A 24853-nucleotide genomic window follows, 5' to 3' on the forward strand; every position below is an offset into this window, starting at 1 on the left:
GGTTGGTTTTTTTCCCCCCTTGGGTTTGCAGAGAAGGCACCAATTTTAGCTGCATAGCAGCTCAGGAGTGTTTCATACTTCATTTAAACTACACAGGTTTAAGTTCTACTGTTAGCTTGCAACATTTATACCAACTGTTGCCATGTTCTCCAATAGTCTCCAATCATTCCCTCTGGCTCAACAGCATAAATATTTACATCAGTTGTAAACACTCCTCTATCTACCTCATACTTTCTGCACTGAGTTATGAGGAATTGAATTCCAAGAAGCTAACCAAAGGCAAAGCAGAAGTAAGGCTTGTGCAGAAGACCACACTTTTCCTCTTACTTGGTTTGAGATACTGTGGAGAACTCCAGACCCTCAATGAGCCCTTGTATCTAACAGCACACTGACCACCACCAGCTTCAGGCATCTGGACTTTCCTCAGGTGTTTTCAGCCCTTACTAGTCTGACATCCCTAGAGTCGCTTCTCTCCAAAGTGCAGGAACAGCTTCTGAAGAGCCGTTCCAGTCGCGAGAGTCAAGCACACAAACTGTTGTATATATTTAAGGCCATCTTACACTTAGCCTTTATCAGGCTTGTTTCAGGAGCTACATACACTTCTCTACTCCTTGCTGCAAAGCCATGGTATGCTGCTTTCTACTTTCCACTCCTGTGCGCCAAGGTATCCTGTGGCATAGACGGCAGACCATGTTCCAAGACAACCACTGTAAACAGTGCACAGAGAGGTAGGTGCTACAACACGCCAGCAGCCACCTGGCCACTACACAGTAGTGTGGGATAAGAGTATGTGCAGGACAGCCCAGTCTAGATTTGGCACCAAAGAGAAGGGAAGGTCTGAGATGAAACCACTTGGAAAAAAAATAAAAATAAAATCAAATCTATTTCTTACCTAAGCCTAGAAAGAGCAAGAGGGCAGTGGGAGAGTTCAACACTACTGGTAAAATGAACTCCTCATTCTGGGGTCTGTGGGGTTTGTTTTGTATCAGCACATGCACCTTACTGCTTAGGAGCTGGTTCTCAGTATGGGATAACGCTTCCAAAATCTAAGTTATTTTAAATCATGTGAATGTCATTTGCTTACCCCCCGCCCTTCACACCTCCTTTCACCAGAAATCATGTTCAGCTTGATGTTTCATAGGCATTAAGTGCTCCAAATATGGCAGTTAAAAAGAGCTAGGGGACTGCAATGTACCAAATGTCTGCCCAGTGCAGCCATTAGTTACACTTAAAACATACCTATGAGTTAAATATGAAGGATTCCTGCTGTACAGAATTTTGAGCACTGATAGTTGTTTATTCTTGCTAGCCCTTTCCCTAAATATCAAGAAGTTTATACATCCAGTGCTCCCTTATCTTCTCCCCACTGCCAGCCCAGCAGTCTTTAGATAAATCAAAGTGAGTTTAGGAACTTGCAGTCCTACTTCTGTTAAAAAAACAAAACAAAAAAAGTTGTGCAAGAAAGCAGGGAATGTTCAACGAATCCAGATCTACTTTGTAGTTATAAACTTTCCAATGGCAAAGTGGTAAGGGCAAATAACCCAGTGATCATATGGCTTAAGTTTAATGCAAAGCACACTATGAGGTCCACGTGCAGGGAGAGAAGAGTCCAAGAAAGATGGAAGAAAAAGTGTCCTGAAGAGAAATGCTTATGCATAGAATTCTTCTTGTTTGTGTGGTTTTTGGTATCCTCCATTAGACTGTTTTGGTTCATCCAGTGAATAGCTGCCTTCGTCTTTTTTCTTCATTCTATACAGCATAAATGCAACTAGGAACACTGCAAACACCAAACCTACCAGTCCTCCAGCAATAACACCTAGAAGGGGAAAAAAAGACACAAATTACCCTAGACACCACAGTATGACTCTAGGTTCCAGACTGCTTCTTATAAAATCAGGGACCACCTAATGACTTCCAGAAATTAATTTGTACCTTTGTCCCCTCCCAAACTAATCAGCCTCCAATTACCAAGAGCCTGCTCATCTACCTAAGGAAAACCAACAGAAGCAGATCTCCCACTGGGCAACGCTGCAAAACATGCAAGACTCCATTGTTCAACTCTAGCAAGTTGATCCAGGCAGCACCAGAACAGTTTTACTTAATTTAAGAGGAATTTAAAAATAAAATTCCAAATAACTACCAGTGGCTACTTTGCTCTTAGCAGACTAAGAATTGCCCCAATGCAGAATCACAAATCCCCACCCTCAGAGATCTAACATAAAAGGTCAGCATTCACAGTCCAAGATGTACTTGCAGAACTCCAGCTTCTGCTGCCTGGAAGACTGCTACAAGAGTCTGCTTTTACCAGCTAGAAATCCAGAATATCAGGTACCTCCAAGAACTTCTTTTCTGTCCATAATTCCTGAGGCTCCTGCTGCTTTGGCATTCCTCCCAGAGTCAGGTAGAACTTCTGAGTTCTGGGTGGGGACCAAATCCTCCTCTTTAGCCAAGATGAAGTCTCCCTGTTGGGACACAAAAGGCAGGTTACTCACATTTCTCATCATGTCTGTTACTGGATACTTTCCACAGCTTTGTTTCTTGTCATCTAAAACTCTCCACCAAGGTAACCTATTAAATAATTTATTTGATTTTTTTTTTTACCAATTCTCACCCTTTCCTGCAAAATCAACTAATAAATTCATCTCCCTGGAAAGGGTGTCAAAAGCTATTAGTCCTCACCGGGTCTCCAGAACCATCTTCAGAAACCTCTGCATGCGTCGGAACAATATCCTTGGGAGCTGCTGTCGTGGGGATGGCAGCGACGTCTCCCTCACGATGGATGGTAGGGTGGGGCTCAGGCACGTCTTTAGTGTCTGGCACTTCAGAGCTTGGGATTTTAGGTTCAAGATCATGGACTGTGCCTGAGGCTTCTGAAGGATCTACATGAACCACTGAAGGGAAGTGAGTAGTGGGGCTTCTCACTGTTGTTGTAACCACATCACTTGGTTTTTCTTCAGGTGAACCCAGGACGGTTCCTTCATCCTTCACAGCTACAACTGGCTCCTCTGTCACTACGTTACTAGTTGCAAAAGGAGATACTAATTCCTTTTCAGTTCGGCTCTCAATCCCAGGAAATGGCTGTTCATTGAAATCTGTTGGTGTTGCCACTAGTGAGGAATTAGTTGGTTCTCCTGGGATTCTCCAGGTGTGAGACTGGTCAGTCAGGGGACCTGCAAAACCAAAAATATATTATCCTTATAGTTCAGGGACCCTATTACCAGTATCTACAGGATGCTGGGCTAAGGAGGATGCCTAAACTTCATAGCCAACATTCACAACAGTGTTCAGTTTGTAATTCCTTATACTTTTCTGTGGAATAGGGAAAGGACAGATGTGCTGTTCAGCAGTACTTTCTTAGTCATCTGCTTCTCCCCAGGGGGTGAGTGATAGTCTGCTTGTGGACAGGTCAACAAGGGGGAAAGGATGTTTTCAGTATCCTGGTTGCTCAGGATGGTTATCCAACACTTTTCCCATAAATATTTTTGTTCAGTTCAGAGCAGTCACCCATATATTTGCACCTTTAGTCAGTGTACATTCGGTGATGATTTCAGGGTCTTATTCCTGCAGAATTTTAGCTACAATACACGCATATGGCTGAAAAGAAGTAGAAAGCTTTAGCTTTCGATAGCTTGCTCATTCCTCAGTAGCATCTCCTAAACTTCAGCACTGAACACCAAAGGTTTATCTCATACAACTTAGTAATCTTCCCAACAGACCTCTTCCACACCCTAAAAGCCCTTTATTCTGCTTTTCAAGAAAAATTATGGCCCATGTGAAATTGCACATCTGATGACAGATAAAATTTGCGCTTGATTCATGTTGGCAGGTTGGGTTTTACACACCCTCAAATGTTATCTCCTACCAGCTTGTAAGGGAGGTTAAGGGTCCTTCTTATGGGCTCTCTTCCCCATGAGCAAAGAATTACTGCAGTTTCGTAACATTCTTCATGCAATATCTCACATTAGCAGTCACATGGATTATACCTGCTTCTGCTCACTTTTAAGTCTCCTACATCTCACTGCCTGCTAGCATCTGAAGAAATACAGGATGAATAGATAGGTGCACTGTTCCAAACTCTTATATTCTGGGGCAGGTGTGTGTGTGATTCTTCTTTCCCCTGCTTTTAACTTGGATGCTTATCAGGATCTCAATTGTCACATTCTGGAAGGATCAAGCACTAAAAGTATGAGTGCTAGTAACTCACCTGCACCTGAACCTGAGAATGCATCATCATCATCACCAGAAGAATCAAGATCTTCAGGAGGCACGTTCAGATTTGTAGTTTGCTTTAAAGAGAAGGGGAAAAGGTGTGTTAGTGATGAGATTAAAGCTATTGTGTTGCTTGCATGAAGTCTTCTAAAGGCTCCTGAAGGTTACACAAGCTTTCTTTGTTCAGTTTGTATTTTCTCATCTTTCTTCATTCCATCCCCCCTCCCCAAAACAGTAGTTCTGGTTAGTCTACCCAGCATTAGAAAGATCAGTCTTGCTGTCTCCCTTCTGTGTACTGCTTCCAGGTTGCACTTGCTTTGGGAAAGAAAGCAAGTAATCTGTTCAGAGCTGCATCCTGGTAGCAGCTGATGCTCAGTCTCTGCACAACATTACCATTCTGATTCAGGAGCTGACAGCTTAGGTCTTTGCTAATTACCAACCACTTAGTCTCTACCAGACTTGGTAGGGTTAGATAATGGTTGGATTTGATAATCTTGAAGGCCTTTTCCAACCAAAGCGAGTCTATCTATGATCTGTGAATTACTGCATTATTTCTTAGGAGCAGGAAAGAAGGTAAGACAAAGCAGTTTGGCTTCCCTGCCTTTTTCAGCCCTTCCAGCACTGTTCACATATTTGTAACCAAAGCATTTAACTGGAAGTAGAATGAGATTTCCTTTTTCTAAGTGTGGCCACTCAGACTAAGTCCTGAGATAGAAGCCAGTCTTCCCAAGTAGGAGAATACAGGTCTACATCTATCTATTTAGGTGTCGAGAAGTACGCTGAACAGCATGGAAATTCACTTGCTGAAACAAGAGGCCAGACCCCTGTTCTGTTGCATCTTTTTGTCACAACACACTATGTTCAAAGCTGTTCAGGATATCCAAAGACAACAGCAGAATAACTACTCTGAAAAGAGTAGAGTGATTACTTCTTGCATCTTTTTAGCCTCTATATTTACTCTTCCTATCAGTACAATATTCTTAACTCTCAGCTCATGACTGGCCTTGGGTTTATTTCTGCAAGGCTACCATTACTTAACCAATGACCCTTCCTTTTCAGGGAGGATCCTACCCCATCCAACTACATTCTCGGTTTTCCATAATTTAGACTTCTATCACATCCTCAGGATGACCCCCTCACCCCTGTCCAGCACTACCTAATCATCCAAGCTGATTATGGTTTTATCAGGAGTGTGATGTGATCACAGAATATATCTGACCTGCAAGATCATCCAGTCCAACCAAAAGAAGAATATGCATTCTTGCCAGCTTTGCAGCCAAGCCCACTGCATTTCTCCAGCTTGCATTAACACAGTTTCATCTAAAAATTAATTATTTTCACCCCAGGAAGAAGCTAGCCAGTACTAGCATGATCTGTCAAACACTGCAATTGAGCTCTCCCATTGTCATTGTATTACCTACATGGCTGTATTTGTTTGTCCTCTCCATTTCATTCTTTTAAGATATCAGGCGTATGCAGTTCTCTTTCACCTTTATCTATTCCCCACATTTCCATAAAACAACTAATTTCAAAGGTGAACAACCAATCCACTAGATTCAGTTTCTCTGAAGACCAAGTATGCAATCTGCCAGCATTCTAATCAGGTCCAAGATCCTACCCCTCCTAGACAATCATTGTAGGTACAACAACCCCATGCAGCACTACAGGCTGGGGTCAGAGTGGCTGGAGAGCGGCCAGGCAGAAAGGGACCTGGGGGTACTGGTTGACAGCAGGCTGAACATGAGCCAGCAGTGTGCCCAGGTGGCCAAGAAGGCCAATGGCATCCTGGCCTGTATCAGGAACAGCGTGGCCATCGGGAGCAGGGAGGTCATTGTGCCCCTGTACACTGCACTGGTTAGGCCACACCTTGAGTCCTGTGGCCAGTTCTGGGCCCCTCAGTTTAGGAAAGATGTTGACTTGCTGGAACGTGTCCAGAGAAGAGCAACGAAGTTGGTGAGGGGCTTGGAACACAAGCCCTATGAGGAGAGGCTGAGGGAGCTGGGGTTGCTTAGCCTGGAGAAGAGGAGGCTCAGGGGAGACCTTACTGCTCTCTACAACTACCTGAAGGGTGGCTGTAGCCAGGTGGGGGTTGGTCTCTTCTCCCAGGCAACCAGCACCAGAACAAGAGGACACAGTCTCAAGCTGTGCCAGAGGAGGTTCAGACTGGATGTTAGGAAGAAATTCTTCATAGAGAGAGTGATTGCCCATTGGAATGTTCTGCCCGGGGAAGTAGTGGAGTCACCATCACTGGAGGTGTTTAGGAGGAGACTTGATGGGGTGCTTGGTGCCATGGTTTAGTTGATTAGATGGTGTTGGATGATGGGTTGGATATGATGCTCTCGAAGGTCTCTTCCAACCTGGTTTATTCTGTTCTATTCTAGGTAGGTGATTTTTGGTGTGGTTTTTTTTTTACATGTTTTTTTATAACAACAAGAATGTAAGAACAGACATTAAAGTTTTTAGCATTATCCTTCTCAACTGGAAAAAAAAATACAAGCTAAACCACTTTTCCCTCACGATTCAGCAAGCATATTTCTAGAGAAGTTTCTAAGAAGAAATCAACCTTCAGTTTCTTCTTTAGCTTCATGTCATGAGGTAATTTGGATTTTCAGATTTGCCCCTGCTTGTTTGCATTGTTCTTTTCCACTCATCCATGGAAAAGAGGTTGGATGAGTACTTCCTGTATATTTTCCTTCTCGTGTCAAAGGTCAGTGACTCACACCAACTTTGAATATTAAAGAGTACGAACTGTTGGTGCATAAAGAATACAGGAAGAACTGCCAGAATTCCCAAACTCTGCTGCCTTGAGTGTCCTTTCCAATACATTCAGAAGTGAAGTCAGAGTTCCAAAACTGCATTATGGTTGATGGAGGGTGAGGGGGTGCTAGGGGACTTTCTCCCTCCTTTCTTGCACTAGCAGTGGCAATAGAGTCCTTTGTTCTCCTACTTAGCTTGGTTTTGAACACAAAAGGAGGATACATTGAAAATTGGGTACATTCTCCTCCAAGTAGGAAGACTCAACCTTGAAGCAGTTAGAAAGTTACCTCTCCAGCTTTTTATTGAAGAAGGAGACTGTTTAAGATATCACAACACACCATTATCAAGCATTGAGATTAACTTCCCTTCTAATCCTAATCTTCAAGGGTAGCTCTTCCAGGATTTCCAAGAACACCTGGACTGATTTGATGGTCTGCAAACCTTAGCAACACTCTTGAAAGGATCACAGACTGTCAGGAAACAAAATAGCAACTCTTGATCTTGACTACCCAGCCAGCACTCCTTCCCCTGTGGTGTTAATGAACGAGGCTTGTTCAGTCATGCCATGCTTCCTTTCTTATTATCCAGCATGTTCAGCCAGCCTACCCTCATATTTCTCCTCACACCTGAGCTTTCAGCCTCTTTCCAGGCTGCTGCATGTTCTGCTTCTCCATAGCCTTTGTCATGTGTTTCTTTGAAACCTAGTTTGATTTCTGTATCTTAGATACAGACAGCCAGGTCCTCCTCAGAGAAGGAAAGTCCAGTGCAGCCCAGTCTAAGAGAACTCCAGTATTCCAGGGTAAAGTTGCCCAGATGCTGCTCAGCAGCCATCCCGCAAACATAAAGGCAGATTCAGACCAGTCCCTGTCTCCCAAGACCAGCTACTGTACTTCAAGAAATTAGAGAACAAGTTTCAGGATTAATAAAGTCTGCTTTCCATGGCTTTACTTGAGTTCTTAATGAAGTTACACTAAATGTATCCTTCCGCTTAGCTGTCCCAAAGGGTCCTTCCCCAAGCTGCTCCTCTGGGAGTTAAAGAATCTCCTTTTGAGTCAGTAGTTTCAGACCTGACTGACTTTTTTTGCCCCAAATACTCAAGGGACAATGTAGGATTATGCAAATGTGGATACCAGTCAGAATACCCACCAAATGATGTAGCTTTGTGACATGGACCAATTTCAAAACACGTGAGAATTAAGGAACATTTGCCTAATTTACTTAACTACGTTTATATAAAGACTACATGTCTTGCTTCATACACTACAGCTTCAGTCAGCGTGAAAGACAGTAACCTTTCCTTGTGGCACCACCAAACACAAGTACTGCAGAAAGGTCATGCTTCTGTAATGATCTGCTGCTGAAGAATTTCAGACACAGAAAGGTTAACATAAAACACTGACTCGGGACAGCACTGGAAGGGACTGAACTAGTGGGGGTTTGCATCAGGAAGACAGACTGTGCTGTTCAGATAACAAACACCTCACAGTCAAGGTTATTCCATGATCTTTTATTGCAGCGGAGTTAAACCAATGAGAAAGGTTTTGATTAGTCAAGAGGATTAGGAGAACAGAACAGACTGAATCACCAGGCTGGGCTATCATATGAAAGAGCTGCAAATAAATTCCAGCTTGAATGAGATTAATCTACCAACAACTTTGCATAACTTCAGCTCAAAATTTTATTATCAGACTGTTAGATAGCTTCTAGAAATTACTTCTACCATAATCCAGTGTATTCTTCAGTCCATTGAGACTGTCTGTGGACCATTCACATTGTAATTGATACCAGTGAAGCTTGCACATTCACATTCAGGCAGTCAACCCTTTGAAGGAGCTCTGATGGTATTTCATGTATCCTAGTCAAAAACCTTTCAGTTCTTATACTGGACCTACAATATGTTGCTTTTTCACCCTTTTAGGTCCCTCCCCCTCCCCCCTTTTAATTAGCAGCTCAGGCAACAGATTAGAAACGCTTGTCTAGCCGTCTTGATTTGGTGTCACTGAATTCAGTTGCACCCAAGGGGCAAAACTGTTAACAGCATTTTCTATATACATTAACCAGTCCCCATTAACCAGTGGAAAACGCCTTTCTCCAAGTATCACAGCAGCCTGTTCAGGGGAAATGCCGGGGAGACTTTCAGCCTCTGCTCTTGCTGAGCACTGTATTGTTGCAGAACAATAGTCATTCAGTTCTGCTGGGACAACCAGAAAGCTGCTTAGTGGCATCTTCAATTTAATCAAGCATGGTCCAGGCTTTCACAACTCATTAACAATATTATTGGCTCCAGAAGGCTGCCATACTCAACTTTTCCTAATTATTCCTTGGTCTTCATCTTGAGCACAGTCTCAACACATGGATCTGTCTGTGTTTATCCCATCAGCTGCCACAGAGTTCCCTCCATGCTAGAGCACAGATCTGTACTCCTTTCTCATGATGAACGGGAGATTTGCAGTTTATTAGCTGATCTCACCCCACCCAAACTGGGAACCACATTTCTTTAATTTGGAGCCATGGTATATGTAAAACAAAGAAGCTTTTTTCACATTGCTCTCAGAGGTAAGCAAAAATACTGCCTTTGCCACAAGCCCTAAACTAGGCTAAGGGTGATTCGTATCCCACTTATTAATTTGAATTACTGATCAGCCTGTTACAGCAGTCTCACAAACATTAGAAATCCTCTATTATCTGAATAATGCTGTTGAAACAGTACATTTGTTTCTCCCAATAAATCCTTCTTATTCATCTAAAAAAGCTTCAATGAGCATTCTGCAAGATTCTTCCAGCTTTATGGGAGGCAAAACCAATGGCTTGGTCTGAGACATGAAACAATAAGACAAGCATTTGCTCTTTGATTTGTCTACTAAATATGGCACTGGAGCACCTAGAAAAAGACTTCTACAAGGATTTGAACAGCTCTGCAATATATTCAGAGGTTTGTCTCTCACCTTTTTCTGTGAGCAGAGCTAGTCCCTCTAACAGAAATGCTATCTGAGCCAGAGGAGCCTGAAGAGCTTCTAACACCAAAATACTAACATTAGCATGTGGGAAGACAAAACCACCCACTGAAAGAAAATTTAGCTTTGGTAAAGCTTGATATTCTGCAGTTAATAGCACAGGCAAGATTAATCCCAGTCCCAGATGTCCAGAGTCATCAGACATCTTAGATTAAAGGAACAGAAAGCCAGTAAACAACAGGCTCTCCACTTATCTCCCTCCTTTTGCAGGCATACAGACTGTTAGCATTAAGCTGACTACTCACACCTTCAGTTTTAAGTCAGCCAGGAAGTCTGGAGTTGCTGAAACAGAACTGACAGCGGCAAGTCAGAAGTGAAGCTTGTATGCTTGTATGTATTAGAAATCAACAGCAGTGTGGCATCACCGCAGCTAATGTGTCTTCTAGTTGTTTCTCCTGTTACTCCATTGCTTAAGGTAAGCTGTTTGGTGACCCCATAGGTTAATGAAGTAGTTATCTTCCTAGAGCAGCCAAAGACACAGATTAACAGCACAAGTCAAAGAGCAGAAAAACAGCCACAGACTGTCCCACAAAGAGCCCATGGACTGGAGAGTCTGGATTTCAGCAGTACTTCTATCTGTGAATGGAGTTCCAGTCAAGACTGTTTGAAGCATTACACTTATCTGTCCTTCCTATTTCAGATGGTGTTTTTCCCACTCCCTCAATGAGCTTTTGCTGTGTACCAACTGATTTCACCATTTCCACCCTTGCATCCATCAGTTTCTATCCACTGTAAGCTGCTTGGTGGCTTACAGCGCTCTCCTTCCAAAGAGAAGCAGTCTCAAGTGGAAGTAAAGGATGCTCTTTTGCTCAGGAAGAAAAGCACCATTTTAGCAGCAAGAGGCAAGTATGTCAGTTAATCTGGCTGCTTCTCTGCAAGATCATCATGAGTAAAAGAAATCTGAAAAAATAAGTTCTCACTGGCCTCCTATTTCTAGATAGTGACTTTAGAAAGAGATTGTCTTTGAGGGAGAGGCACTAACTTCAACAGCAGTTCTTTTGTTTGAAGCATGAACCTCCTGGTCATTCATACATAAGCTACCTCTTGGCACTCAGGCTCTCAAAGCAGTGAAGCACCTTCCAATGCCTACTCAAAACAGGATGAGAGCTTTTAGGATCTGGTCCCCTATGGGCAGAACAGATCAGACTGCCCACTGTCCACTAGGCTTTGAACCTCCTCTTCTGTCAAGTTTTGTGGTCACACCTATTAAAGCATGCTCTGATCCTTTGAACAATATGCAGTGGCCAAGGAACAAAAGCATTCAGCTACTCTGTATACATGGGAGATACAGTCTCAATACTTCCAGAGGCTCACCTGTAAGTACCACACTATTGCCTAATCAGCATTACATTTTCTTCTTACTGTGACAGGGCAACTTTTTTAATTAAGTAGGGCTGAAACACAGCAATCAATATGCCAAGAACAAAAAGGAACCAGCCTGTCACCATCAGGTTGCATTTCACACTCAGCAGTAGGGCCCTTTAAACTACCACCTCCCACGAGAGCGTGTCACTTCATGCTTCCTGGGCCATCCCCTGCAATCTCATGGCAAACCAGATTGGGGAGGAGGGGGAGAAAACATCATGCAAAGAATTTTCCAGCAAGACCAGTTCCCCAATCCTGCCCAGTGCATGAATGCACAAGTGTTTATATTGGCACAGGGCAGAAGGCAGCAGCCAGAGCTGCTTGAGCAATTCGTAGAGAAGTAGAGTCTGGGCTCCTGGGATGCTGAAACACATTCACCTACCCTCTGGCAGAGGGGTAGTAAAATAGCCTGCCGGTGCCATGTATTATGGAAATGCACACCACTACCCGCAGACTGCAGGCAGCATGCAAACCAGTGTCTGACTCAAAGGGCTGCACAGGCTTATAAAAAAAAGGAGCATGGAGAGGGGTTCTAGGAAGAGAACACACTTCTGCTCTGTTTGTTCCCCACAGGCAAGGTTTGTTCTGAAGTCTGACAGCAGTGCTTTTCAGTGTTCCCTGATCTCCTAAACACAGCAGCAAAGGCTGATTCAGAAAGGTAGTAGCTTTTACTTCTCTCTTGGACCACTTGAACTTTACAGGATCCAACACAATTGCAGGTGAGTACAGGACAAGGAGAATATTCCAAGTCTTTAGTAAAGAGCTGAGCAAAGCCAAGGGTAGCTGGAGTTATACAGGGCTACAGACATCACAACAGGGGAAGCTTGTGGCTATGCAACACACAGCATCAGTGAGAACACATCACTTGTGCTTGCTGCTAGAAGTGTAGAGTACACCAGTTCTGATGCAGAAGAGCTGACCTGCCTCCCAGTTCTCTCTCAGCTAGCTCCACTAAAAGTCTGGTTAGTCCTTCAGCGATACAGAGCAGTGACTCAAGTCTGTGCTCCTGCATTTTCACCTTGAGGACTTACCAAACAAATAAATTACTACACACTGCTCATGCATTCATGCCACTATGCTCCTTGCAGCCAAGCAATACAGCCCAGACCAGTGAATGAGTTATTGGTCTCTATAACTACCTGAAAGGCAGTTGTAGTGAGGCCAGTGTTGGTCTCTTCTCCCAATTAACTAGCGATAGGATGGGAGGAAATGGGCTTAACTTGTGCCAAGGGATGTTTAGATTGGATATTAGGAAAGGTTTCTTTGAAGTGGAGAGGTGCTGGAACAGGCTGCCCAGGGAGGTGATGGAGTCACCATCCCTGGAGATGTTCAAAAAGCTTATAGATGTGGTGCTTCAGGATATAGTTCAGTGGTCCTGGTAGCTGTGTTACTGTTGGACTCAGTCTTTTCCAGCCTTAATGATTGTATGAGTCCACAATTCTATGAATCTCAGTGATAGGTCAACACATCCATAGATGTGGCACATAAGCACTCAATTCTGTATTGGTGGCAGGTGCAGGTTGTCACAACATAGCCAAAAGCAGGGTGCCTTTTGTTCCCCATGTTCAAGGCAGCCTGTATTCTGAAGATGCAGATTAATGAGAAAGTCCTTTCCCCTGCAGCTAATCTCATGAGAAGCAGCCAGCTCAGTTTTACGCTGCAACTACTTTTATTTAAAGAGACTCCCTGCAGCTCTTTAACATAGTTGATGGTTCAGGCATTCATTTCTTCAGATAGCACAAGAAAGCCAACACCTGTCAACACACTGACCCTATGCCTTCAACAGCGGTCCCAGCAAAACCAGTCCTTAGCCAATTATTCCCATCCACATGTTGACCTCTTGCCACGAACAAACAGTCTCACTTGCATCTGCGTGCAAAATCTTTTCCTTTGCCTTATCTCTTGCCACCACTCACCCTGTCTTATGGAATCAGCACTGAGGACTGTCGCTGGAGTGAAACTCACTACAAAACCAGACTTCCTGGCAAGTGCAATGGTATGTTTCAGATCACCTGATTGCTCCTTGACAGCATGCATAGGTTGGAGAAGCCAGCCTATTCTCCCCATAAAGCTAAGAAATAACCCAGCTCCCAGTAAAGCAGACCAGTTAGCATTACAGCCCTGAGACTGAAGAATGTAGTCTAAGATCAGGTTTGAGGGAAGAGCAGCAAAGGGGATGGTGTCTCCATTAATCCCATGAGATTATCTTCTAGTAGGCCTGGCAGCTCAAACTGGTCAGCACTCCGATGTAGGCCGTGTGCCAAAAGGCTTAACCCTGTACCGTTCTCCTGCTAAGGCCATCACTGCAGAACAGTTGGTGCAGCACACAAGGGGAGCAGCTCAATGACTTTGGTCCCACAGGACCACAACTTTCTCTTTTCATCTTCAGCCACTCAGGTTAGGAAGTTCCAGCTCAGAAATCAGAGACATGTCTGTAGGAATGCATGACATGCATCTCATGCACACTAAGAATCACTGATGCCTCCCTGTAGCCCCAGGAAAACAGAGCTATGCTTCTGTCCTAGGGAAGCATGTTTCCTGGAGATAAACGCCATACAACTTGGCTGGTGGAACTACTACCTATTTCAAGAGGTTCATGCCAGCTTCAGTGTGATCACCAAACTACCACAAGCAACACTACAGCTTCAAGAGTGCTCTGACATGAGCAAATGTGTTCCCAGAAGTCAGAAGTGACCTCATCACCATGCTACACAGTCTTCAGAGCCAAGGGGGAAGGGAAAGGGGGAAGCTGTTCTGCTTCACCTGAAGAAGGGAGCCAATGCGCAGCCACAAATGCTTCCTGCACTTCCTGCCTCCATGAATTATCAGGCAAGAGTAAGTGCAACAGCCTTCAGTATCCGGACACATGCCTAGGAGAAGACCCAAATGCTTATCTCAACTCCTGGAGCTTGCTGCTTCTCCTTGAAGCCTAGTAATTACCTAGTGCAAGATATGCCTAGGAGCCAGAATATAAAGCTGTAAGATCTTCTTGAAGGATCACAGAAGCATTTTCACTCTGTTAGCGACACGCATATGTGTTTCTCATTTGAGCAAACTGCTTGCAGTGCTGCAGTAGGTCAATGAAATCCAGGTTTCAGATAAAACTCCCTAGTATACCATCTACCTAAGGGTTTACTGGCAGTACTTCTGGTTCCTAGCAGCTAGGAAGTTATTTAAACTTCAACAGAAAGACGAACTCACAACCCTGGAGTACTAAAGGTCTCAGCTAAAGCAGATTAGTTGGTAAAACTTAATGAGACTACTTAATCCTACAAATAATTAGTTTTACAACAAGAAAAGCACAGAACAAGGAATTCTGATCAGTTAAAGTTACAGCGGAACCACCCAGACTTAAAAGTTTTATAGAAGGATGTGTCCTATAGCAACTGGATATATTCTATAGCAACTGCCTAAGCACAAGACAACAAAAATTAGTTTCTATTTGCTGACACTTCAGTGGCAGAAACATCTGTCAACTGTACTGCTGCTGCTATCAAACTCTTGCTTTAGCTTCCCAGCTGATCTGCTCATAGCTGACCCTACAGGACATACATTAAGTCCTTCATATCATGACAACCAGCCTGAGACTCAGCAGTCCCAAGACACAGCCTTCTTGATCACTTTTGTAAACTCCACATACATTTCCTGCAATGCTTGTGAAATGTTTGGTGTTTTGTGGGTTTTTTTTTGCTAATAAGATCTATTTTCTGTACACAATCCCAGATATTTGTGACCTATGAATGTTGCATTTCATTATAAGTTTCATATCCACCTTCTTAGTTGCAGCAGCAGCATCAAGCCTTTTCAGGCAGACTCCACATTGATGAGCTGATTGATCAGGGAAATGGAAGCATCCAGGAAGAGCTGCCTGGCTAGAAGAGAAATTGTCCTAGTCTCCATCTCACATGTGCACAGCAGATGGCAGAACCAGCCACACCCCACAATGTGATCCCTCAGCGCTGTTGTTTGTCAGTCTGCTACAGAAGCCCTTGACTATTTGCAAGGGAGCTGCAGAAGCAAGCTAGACTCAGGCTGCAAAATGAGTCAATAGCATTCAGCAGCTCACTTCTGATTTGGTCATGTTCCCTATAGCTAAATTCTAACCAGTTCTAAGAAACTGTATTCTTGCACACTATGACTCACACCAGTCAGCCACCAGTCTGTTAATAAGGAACTTGCGACTCTTCAGCAGCAGCCACTTGCTGAACTCATACAGAACCTGCAAGCAGCTTTAGATTTTGGATTTGACCACATGCAAGGGCAGCTTCTCTGCCTTGGTGGGTCTTACACTAACACAAGGTTAAATGCACTTTTTACATTTGCTTCTATGCCTCACCATTTCAAATTTCATGCAAACCAGCATGGATATGAAGAAATCAAGTCTATCTTTACATTGAGGCATGCTATCACATCTCTTTTATCCACATGATCCTACAATGTTGACTAGGTCTAGAATGTTGCTAGTGCAGAAGTCATCTAGGCCAAACAGATGAAGTTAGACCAGCATGACTAAGCTACATGTGAAAGGCCCAAAACATCACCACAAGATGAAGGAACCACATCTTGGATGAGGAATACAGTGTTCCCCCATCTCAGGAGTCTCCTCAAAGTGGCACTTGCAACATAACCCCTTCAGTCCACATAGTCTTAGCAGTACCTGATTGCAGGAGCCTAAGAAAAGCAGCATGTGTTTCAGGTACTTCCAGTCTCCTTAGACTCATCAGCAGGCCAGATGGTCTTGGGCAGAGTCTGCCCCACATTTCATGGTATTACTTGAACGTAGCACAGTTCAGACTGAATGAACTCCCTTTGAGAAATATGCATGCTCATAACCAGCAAGTGATCTGCCCTTATACAATGGTGCAGAGATGAAGCTCTCAGTGCCTCTTCCTAGGACACTAAGGATCTCTGTGTCCAGGTTTGCAAAAGAGCTCATAGTCCTGCATGCAAGAGAAAGTTTTGACAGCAGTTGCCTACTATTGCCCCGTTTACAGTTAAATAATGTAACACCCCAATGAGATTATGGAAACTGGCTGGTGTACTTCCAGGCTGAGTCATGAGGGTGTTGAAGTATCATTTCAAAGATGAAGCATCAAATAAAGTAGTTTTTAAAACCCTGCTGCTGCAATCACGCTCCAGTCACCTACAGTGCTACTCATTTCAGAAATCAGGATTAGGCATTTCTTGACCAAGCATCTAGAGGGCTAGACTGACTGACCCAGAGTCACTCCGTTGCACCGTTTAGTATCACATCTGTACAGCAGAGCCCTGGAAAAGGGACTGTTACAAAGGCAGGAGAAATCAGCAGAGCTTCCCTTTGAGCCAAGTCTCACTGTAACTAACTTCAGCTACCTCATGCCTCCTCTTTTAGGTTTAGCACCTGTTCACCTGTCTTCCGCATGGCCTTGTTTCAGAGCAGTGACTGAATCAATTGAAGATGTTAGTTTAGGGGAGATGCTACCACATTTGTGGAGTCTAGATGCTCTCCTGCCTCATATGGGCAACTAAGACATACGTTGTGATTTGGACATGGTCGTGTTTTGCACATCTGTACTGTGAAGACACGAGAGACATCACTAATGCCACCTCAGATGGATCGTCAAACATTAAGATAATCAATAAAATGGTACTGAAAATTGTAAGGCAAGGTTAAGTGCTTCAGTACCAAGTTACTCCTGTCACCATGTCACTTAGTTCAGACAAGCTTCTGGCAAGGAGTACCATTGTGATACCTCGATGCTACGTAACAAGATCAAACTTGTAAGACACTGTTCAAACATCACTAAGTTCAAAGATATTTCATATGCAAATAAACTTCTGGATCTATTCACCGACTACCAACTCTAGACAGCACAATCTACCTCTAAAGATTAGAGGAGTATAAAATGCTGCAGAACCACCTTATGGGCCAATTCTGAAAGCACATAGCAGCACCCCAACTACAACACTGAATGTTTTGCTGCTCCAGGTTTGTAGTGTTCACCTCACAAACCTCAGCTGATTGTTCACACAGGATTTCTCATGCAACTGCAGTTGCTTATACTTCTGAAGCATACAAAAAGGTTCAGTTTTCAATGAGAGTCATGATCTCCCACTACAAACTTTCACTTTCTTTTACTGGATACTACAGTTTTCACAATTCCATAATATTCTGGGCTTGCTGCCAGAGACCTACTGGCTACATCCATACCAGTAAATTAAACAACATCAGGGAACATCCCCAGGCACTGGAACACAAGCTATACCATCAAGCTGTTAGAATGATCTCTGGCAGAGTTTTGAGCCTTCCCAAGTGCTATGTCCCCAAATAATGCATGTGAAGGTTTCCTGCAGGCAGGCTGGTGTGGGGGGAGTGTTAAAGGATAGGTCAGATAACAAGATTTGCTGTACAACTGGGACTCCAGCGTTTAAGTCGCCCACAGCACAATCAGTGCCCAATCTGTTTTACTTGCTGGAAACAGTGTAAGGAGCTTTGGTGGATGTTTTAAATTCTGTTTGGCTGGGGAAGTGGGGACATAGTGAGCATTTAGCACTTTTCAGCCACTACAGTAATAACTTCTAATTACTCATAATTGCATCTTCCAGTTTCTGTAGCAAGAAGCTCACCACCATTTCACAGCTCAGTGAGAATGCAGATGCAGACTGAGGAACTTTCTGCAAGTTAAACGTGCTGGAGAGCAGAGCCGATGCTGCTGGAGGATTAAGCTAGCAGCTTTCCTCTTCGAGGCCATGAGTCAGTTGATGTAAGCACCTGATAGCAGAGCACTCCTTTGCCACTGCCCAGACATGCCAGAATCAGCCTTTTTTGTTAGGCGTTTTGTTCACTGATGGGAAAGTAGTCACGACCTAGATGATTCCTCCGTTAGGACAGAAAGAGATTTAGAAGTCAAAGCTGTCTAGCTGCAGGCTGTTAGGCAGGTTTCGATGCAAGCCTCACCATCACTTCTCGACTGCAAGTAGGTGCCACTTACACCCTGTCAGAGCCAGTGAGGTGGACAAATCTGCCAGTGTGAGACTATCACAGATTCTTAAGTAAAAGCACAGGAGGAGAATGAAAAATACTGCATCTATTAGTGTTTTTGTTAGACACAAATTCAAATAAGCTTTGTGGTTTTGCTCCTCCTACCCTTCAACTTCTTGACCAAAGAAAGCCTGGGCTTGGTCCCTAAAGAAGATACCTATTAGCTGGTCAGTGGGTAACAGCCTCTATCCTCTGCAGAGACGCTTTCACCCAAGACTGATGTTTTGGTAGATAGACTGTGCTGAGCTCCTCTGGTTGTGCAGAGCACAGGCATCCAGTCTCCCAGATCATCATCCCAGGGTCAGGGCATACAGCCTCCAAATTCTGCTCTGAGCTGGTCAATTAATAGCAATGACAAAGGTAGGTATCTATAAATACACCTATCTATTTTTGTATTTTTCTACTCTGCTAGTCTCAAGGCATACAGTAAGGCAGCAATAGGGTCTTGTTCTGGGAGAGGAAAGAGCCAGGTAGCCTCTTCCTACAGCACTAATCCCCAGGGAACATACAAAGGCTCCCTACCAACACAGCCACAACAGTACCACTGCTATAAGATGGAGCTTCATAAGAGCTCTCATCTGGAAACTGTTATGTTAATCATTGATTGCACTCCAGATGAGGGACTGGCTCCACTCTCCCCTGATCACCTCTGGCTTCAATATATGGTCTGCTCATCTAGTAATCCCTAGATGCAAGGGGCTGGGCTGAAACTTCTGACTGGCTCTGACCAGGATGTGTACTGCAACCAGCATTAGAAACTAATTAGAAGAGCCTTCCTGTGCACAGCACAAGACAGTCATGGTCTGCAACACTGCCCAGAAAGCATTCCCCTTACAACTGGAACAGGGTTCAAACTTCCTGCCATTTAAAAGGCAGTAAGCTCCTCCTCACATGACACAAGCAGACAAAGAATGGCCCCTGTTCTCTAGCTATGGCTTGTGTAGGAGCAGGTGATGCAGCTGGGACACCCACAGAGAAGCTGCTGCATGAACTGGCTGTACTTTGCAGAAGGCTGGTCGACAGAAGTGTGTGCCTGTGCCTGCCTACAAACAAAAATAAAAGTCAAGAGTGTCAGTTCCTGTTCTCATGACTGGCATACAAGACAGTGTCATTACTGCACAGGAAGTGCAGAAATGTTACAAGGTGGAGTATGACAAGGGCACAGAACTTCCATGAAAGGCAAGATACCCATGAGTATTTTAAGCTGGTTGGCAGGCAGTTCCTATCTTTTATCACTGCCTTTGATTTAGCCAGGAGTCATTCTGCAATAGTAATCCTGAAGAGCCTTCAGTTATCAGAAAAGCTCTGAATGCCAAGAGTCAAAATGAGTAGATACTAAAGAGAACCATACTGCAAAAACAAGGGCTAAGGAGAAGATGGTTCTGCCAGAGAGTGCAGCAGCAAGAGCAATTCAATTGACCAATACCCAAAGGAGTTTCAGCCTAGAAGCCTAGGAGAAAAAGCCATGACTTCCAACACCTCCATGACTCAGTTGTAACTGCAGCTCCAGTGACTCAATGGGAAGTTCTATTACCAACTCCATCCAAATCCCACTAACGCACTGGTTCCCATCCAGCAAAGCAAGCCTCACTGGTGAGACTGGTCTCAGTGGTGAGATACAAACATTACAGTCAAGCATGGCAAGAAGCCCAAGCTAACAGACTCTGTTGGACCCATGCCGGTTCCACAAGACCCAGAATGTCAGCTGCAGCCAAGCACTGCTTGAGAAACTGAGAGGTTGGGAAACCACCACATTAGCAGATGTTGCTCCACAAGAGTTGCTAGTAGGAGGTCCAAATGTTATCTCACCTTGAGGTAAGGCTTCATAGTGCAGTAACTTTTCCACTAGCATCTCCACAGCAGAAAGTACACTAGCCCAAGTTTCCAGCCAAGCCAGATAAAGCTCATTTCTGTGGTACACCAGTAGCCCAGCAGAGCAGTGTTCCAATGGAGTAAGCTTGTCAACTCTAACTTCAGAGACCTGTTAACCAAATTGACACTCAGCATTCCTAATGATACACAACATGCTCTCTGCATTTTAGAGTATCTTCTCAGCTCAGAAGACAAATGAGCCTGTAAGAAACACCAGAAGTCCTTGCACTGGTGATCAAAACATCTTCCACTTTGTGAATCTACTGCTAGTATCAAACTCTAGAGAATACCAAAGGTGCTTCATTTCTAATACACAAATAACCAGTGCCTTTACACACTAAAATGCTCTTAGATATCAATACCTTACAATCCTCCCCTAACACATCCACTTATATTCCTGTTCATATTCCAAGCTTTGGAATGACGACACAGGACCCAACTATACACCCTAATTTCTCCCACAGCCTTTAGCTGAGCAGAACTACAGTATCTGAAGGAACTGATCCAGCTGCACTGGAACAGAAGTAAGCTTTTGTTCTACCTGAAAGCTGATGTTTTCCTACTGCTTTTCTAGTTCTCTTGGCACAGAAACAGCACCTGTCCAGTCTGTTTGTGGAGATTGTTACAATAAAGCTTTCACAAATAAAGAGACTACCACTTTGAGCTAAACTGCTTTCAGAAAAAGACACTAAAGTTATCTATGCTCCCCTTATAGGCAAAACAAGATCTCGTCAAAGCAGCCCCGATACAGCAACTCACCTTGAAGTAGACGTGCAGGGGCTGGTCAGATAATCACTGTCTTTGGCTCCACTGATTACATCACCAGGACTATAATGAGAGCTTAGGCACCCAGCACACACACTCCCCCCTACATTTAGGTGAACATCAACTGAAATGTTGTGACTAGTGCCATTTGAAATACCCTATGTCTCAGTGAGTGCATCAATCTCCAGCTGTTCTGGAGTGCTGTATCTGTGAATAAAGAGTAGGAAACATCTACGATGAGAATACTAATGCTGCAATACTGAAGCACCGCAATTTTATCATTGACAGCACCTCCCCAGACGAGGGGTCCCATCTTCTCTCTCCCAAGAAGCTCCCTTGTCCCTGTAGCAGGCCCTATTAAAATCCCAGCTCCCTACACGTCAGATGACCCAAACAAGTGTGGAATGTCCCTCTCAGAGGAATTAGTATGGTTCCTGGGCACAGGAGCCACTTCAAACGAGGTTAGGACAAAGTGCTACCACACAGGCCACCCAGAGACATCCAAGCTCTAGCAATGCAAAACACATATTTAAAATGGACCAATTTTGCTGCTAAAACAGGAGCCTACATTTCAGGTTAGCACACTAGCTCAATTTTAGAAGGCTTACAGGTTTCTTACACTTGCTGTAACTTGTCTTGGGTTGTTACAGAGGATTGTTTGGTTTCTAGAAGTTTCAGAGTACATCTATTAAAAATGTTAGCTCTTCTAGACACATGAAACTAAAAGAAACATGGAACACAAGACTACCAACTTGCACCAGAGCCCCCTTACATGACACAAGCCACAATTTAGAATACATATAGAATACATATAGAATACATATATTTATTTGTTTCTACTCAAATCAGAGTCAACCAGACACAACAGAGACACCATTTTACTGGAAGGTAGCCACCAGCAATCGGGTGTTCGGATGGAGCAGCACTGTTTGTAGTGCTTGATAAATAATGTGACACTGCTCTGCACATTCTATAGAAGAAAGTGTTTCCTCCTTATCCACTGCCTACATGTTTAGTGAGCAAGAGGGACTGCCTAATTTCTTCTAATTAGTTTACATTCAGATAGGAATGACATCACCCTTGGAAGGTTCTGTCTGCTCTGCTAAGCTTGTGTTAACTACCAGCATGGACCTACACCAGATGAAACAAACACACCCCTGTTTTCCCTCATGATACAAGGCAGGAATGTCCAGTGACCTCCTGCAGCAGGCTATGCATCTTGGCTCAGCTGGCTTCATGAAAGGGTTATACCCTGTAAAAATTTCCATTTCAGAGAATAACTAAGTTAATCCATCAAGATGCATTCTTATTTCAAGGAAGTCAATTCCTCTATTGTAAGAGCAGAGAGCAATTACTCTTATATGAGGTGTTTTGAGCAATAAAGTGTCACATTGAAGAATATGCACCTCCCCCAACCATTCCTGTGGGCAAGCATACTCAGAAAGGGAACAGTTATCATTTGGCCACTTTCTTGTTCCTGGTTATTACTTCTATGACAACATGCATGGACGAGTCAGGTCACCCAGCAACAGACAAGGGTCAAGTATTGTACCAACAGCAGTGGCACACTTTCCAATAATCAACCACCAAGAACCCAATAAGGCTACAGTGTTGATAGCATCTGCAAATCTATGCCCAAACTCTACTTTCTGTGCCCAGCACAAGAGGTATGCTGGAACTTGATGCAAAAGCATAATTCTTCCAGACGGGTGGGAAAGGCAGCTTAGTCCATGACACTGACGTTTCAACATGGGGAGAAAAGACACATGATCACCAGAAAGGAAACAGCCTCAGTGCTGAGTGAGGAGAGGGAGCCCCAAGGACTTCTATTCCTCCATGTGTTCACCCAGGAAACCCCTCCATGTGAAGTATCATCCTACATCCCACATATCTCTTACATACAGGAAAACACCAGAGAAGCATTTATTTCATGTCCTTATCATTTCTGGTAAGGAGCTGCACTACAGAAGCTGCAAATTAACTGCAGTTCTTCCATTTTATTCAGTGGAAATCTTATTCAGAAGCTATGAGCAGAGCCCTCTCCCCATGGAACAGGGCCGATTATATTCACACGCTTGTCATTTTTAGCCACTTCATAACCACTTATTACCACTCAGGCTAGAAGGGTGAGTGTCCAGATCTACAGCTAGAGTTCAGAGACAGAATGGTACATCAAAACTGAAGGTATTTTGAGCAGCTTAGATCCTGCCATGCACTTTGTTCTGCCACTCCTTATCCAACTGCTGCTGCAGTTCATCTCCAGACAAGTTTCAAATCAATTATTCCCCTTCACACCAGTTTTGGCTTTGATGATCCTGCCTGCTCATGCAGAGCCTCACACTCAACTTTTTCCTTCTAACTTATCCAAACAAAAAGGCTCCAAAGGTCTGGCACATGCACATGGGAAGCAGTGAACAAGCTTCCTCACCACTGTAGAAAGGCATGGCGACTCAGCTTTGTGTCCCTCGGGAAGTGGCCGCAAGGTCTCCTAGCCCAAACTCGCTAACCCCAGAGGCTGGGGGCCGATGCCGAGCCCAGGAGCACCAGCACTGCGCTTTTGCAAGGCTGTGGTGCCGAATTCCTGTGACAAGGGCCTGCACGGGGAGAGCGGCGGCGGGGTGCAGCGGGACCATCCGCTGTCCGTGGATGACATCTGGTGGCTGCTGCCGACGCTTCCCAAGTCCGAGAGGCTGCCGCAGCGCCCGGGCCGCTCCCCTCACGGTCCCCGGAAAGCTTTGAGAAAGTGCGAGCCTTCCTACCGCGGTGCCACCGTGCTCAGGAGAGTGAGCGCGGAGCGGAGGAAGGTGGTAACGAGGGGGAAAGCGGGGTGGCCACTCCAGCCCCTCCAGCGGGGAGGCTGCCCCGGGGTGGCTGGAGATAGCGATGGGGCGCCGCGGTGGCCGCCAACCGCTGCCCGGGAGGGGTTGTGGGGCTGCTGTCGGGGAGGAGCCTCGAGGGAGGGGTTGTGCGCCGAGTCGACCACTGCGATTTTTGTTGTCGTGGTCAGAAATAAAAGGCACCGGAGCGTACCCTCTGCTCGTCAGGCTCTCTGGGCACAAAGGCAGACGGGGAGCAGCCGACCTCGAGCTCTCTTCGGCTCCGGGTTGTGCCGGGAACGCACAAGTACCCCCGTTTCGGAAGTAACCCGTGACCACGGGGGAAGGCTCCCCCGCCACAGCTGAACTACAAAGGGCCACATGCGAGCGCTAACCCAAATTTACCGGTCGCCCTCCTTCAGGGCGCACCACACCGGAGGGAGGGCGGGAGCATCCCCCCCCACCTCAGACCCTTTTCCGGGCGCACCGACGGACTCCCGCTCCTCGGCGGGGGGCTACCGGGTAGCACTGCCCGCCCCACAGCGCACCGGGGCGGAGCCGCCGGCAGGTCGGGAACAGCCACATTCTGGTTTGAATTAAGGCTGCCGGGGTAGCCGGGGATAGAGCCCGCCGACAGCACAAAAGGCCACCGCAGCGATCCCTGCAAGGCAGAGCACAGTTCCGCTCCCCTGCCAAAACCTGTCGGAAGGGGGGAGTCGGGCGGCTTACGGGGCGCGCCAGCTCCCAGCCCAGCTCACCGTACCCCGCTAGCGCCCCGGCCCTATAACGTCGCCCGGGCCCCGCCGCCCCACGTGCGTCGCGCCCCGCCCGCAGCGGGCTCACCGGGACAGCAGCCTGGAAGCAAAGGGCCATCAGCCACACGGCTACCACGGTCTTCATCCTTCCTCCTCGCCAGGCCTCGGGAGCGCGCAGCCCGTCCTTTCCGTCTTCTCCTGCCCTTCTCCTCTTCGCTTTCTTTTAAGTAGCTGCGGGACTTCTTCTTTTTCCTTTTTATTTTTTTTTTTCTTTTTGTA

General features: G+C 45.1%; 1 protein-coding gene across 1 annotated transcript; it reads right to left on the reverse strand.

The window, feature by feature from the left end:
• Positions 1-24853, reverse strand: SDC1 (syndecan 1). Its single transcript, XM_054179883.1, has 5 exons — positions 24663-24853; positions 4205-4286; positions 2680-3170; positions 2333-2462; positions 1-1816 (listed from the first exon to the last, which is right to left on the reverse strand). Exons 1-5 carry the CDS (start codon positions 24717-24719, stop codon positions 1650-1652), a joined length of 927 nt encoding a protein of 308 aa, XP_054035858.1. The 5' UTR covers positions 24720-24853; the 3' UTR covers positions 1-1649.

Source organism: Dryobates pubescens, chromosome 3, assembly GCF_014839835.1.
Source record: "Dryobates pubescens isolate bDryPub1 chromosome 3, bDryPub1.pri, whole genome shotgun sequence".
Classification (NCBI taxonomy): Eukaryota; Metazoa; Chordata; class Aves; order Piciformes; family Picidae; genus Dryobates; species Dryobates pubescens.

Bases quoted from the DNA above. Each gene is read 5' to 3' on its own strand.
- SDC1 (XM_054179883.1), bottom strand. From the start codon at position 24,719: ATGAAGACCGTGGTAGCCGTGTGGCTGATGGCCCTTTGCTTCCAGGCT. The intron at 2,463-2,679 runs GTGAGGACTAAT...GTGTCCCAACAG, and splicing joins AAGATGGTTCTGGAGACCCG to GGAGACTTCATCTTGGCTAA. The intron at 1,817-2,332 runs GTACCTGATATT...TTCCCCTTCTAG, and splicing joins CAGAAAAGAAGTTCTTGGAG to GTGTTATTGCTGGAGGACTG.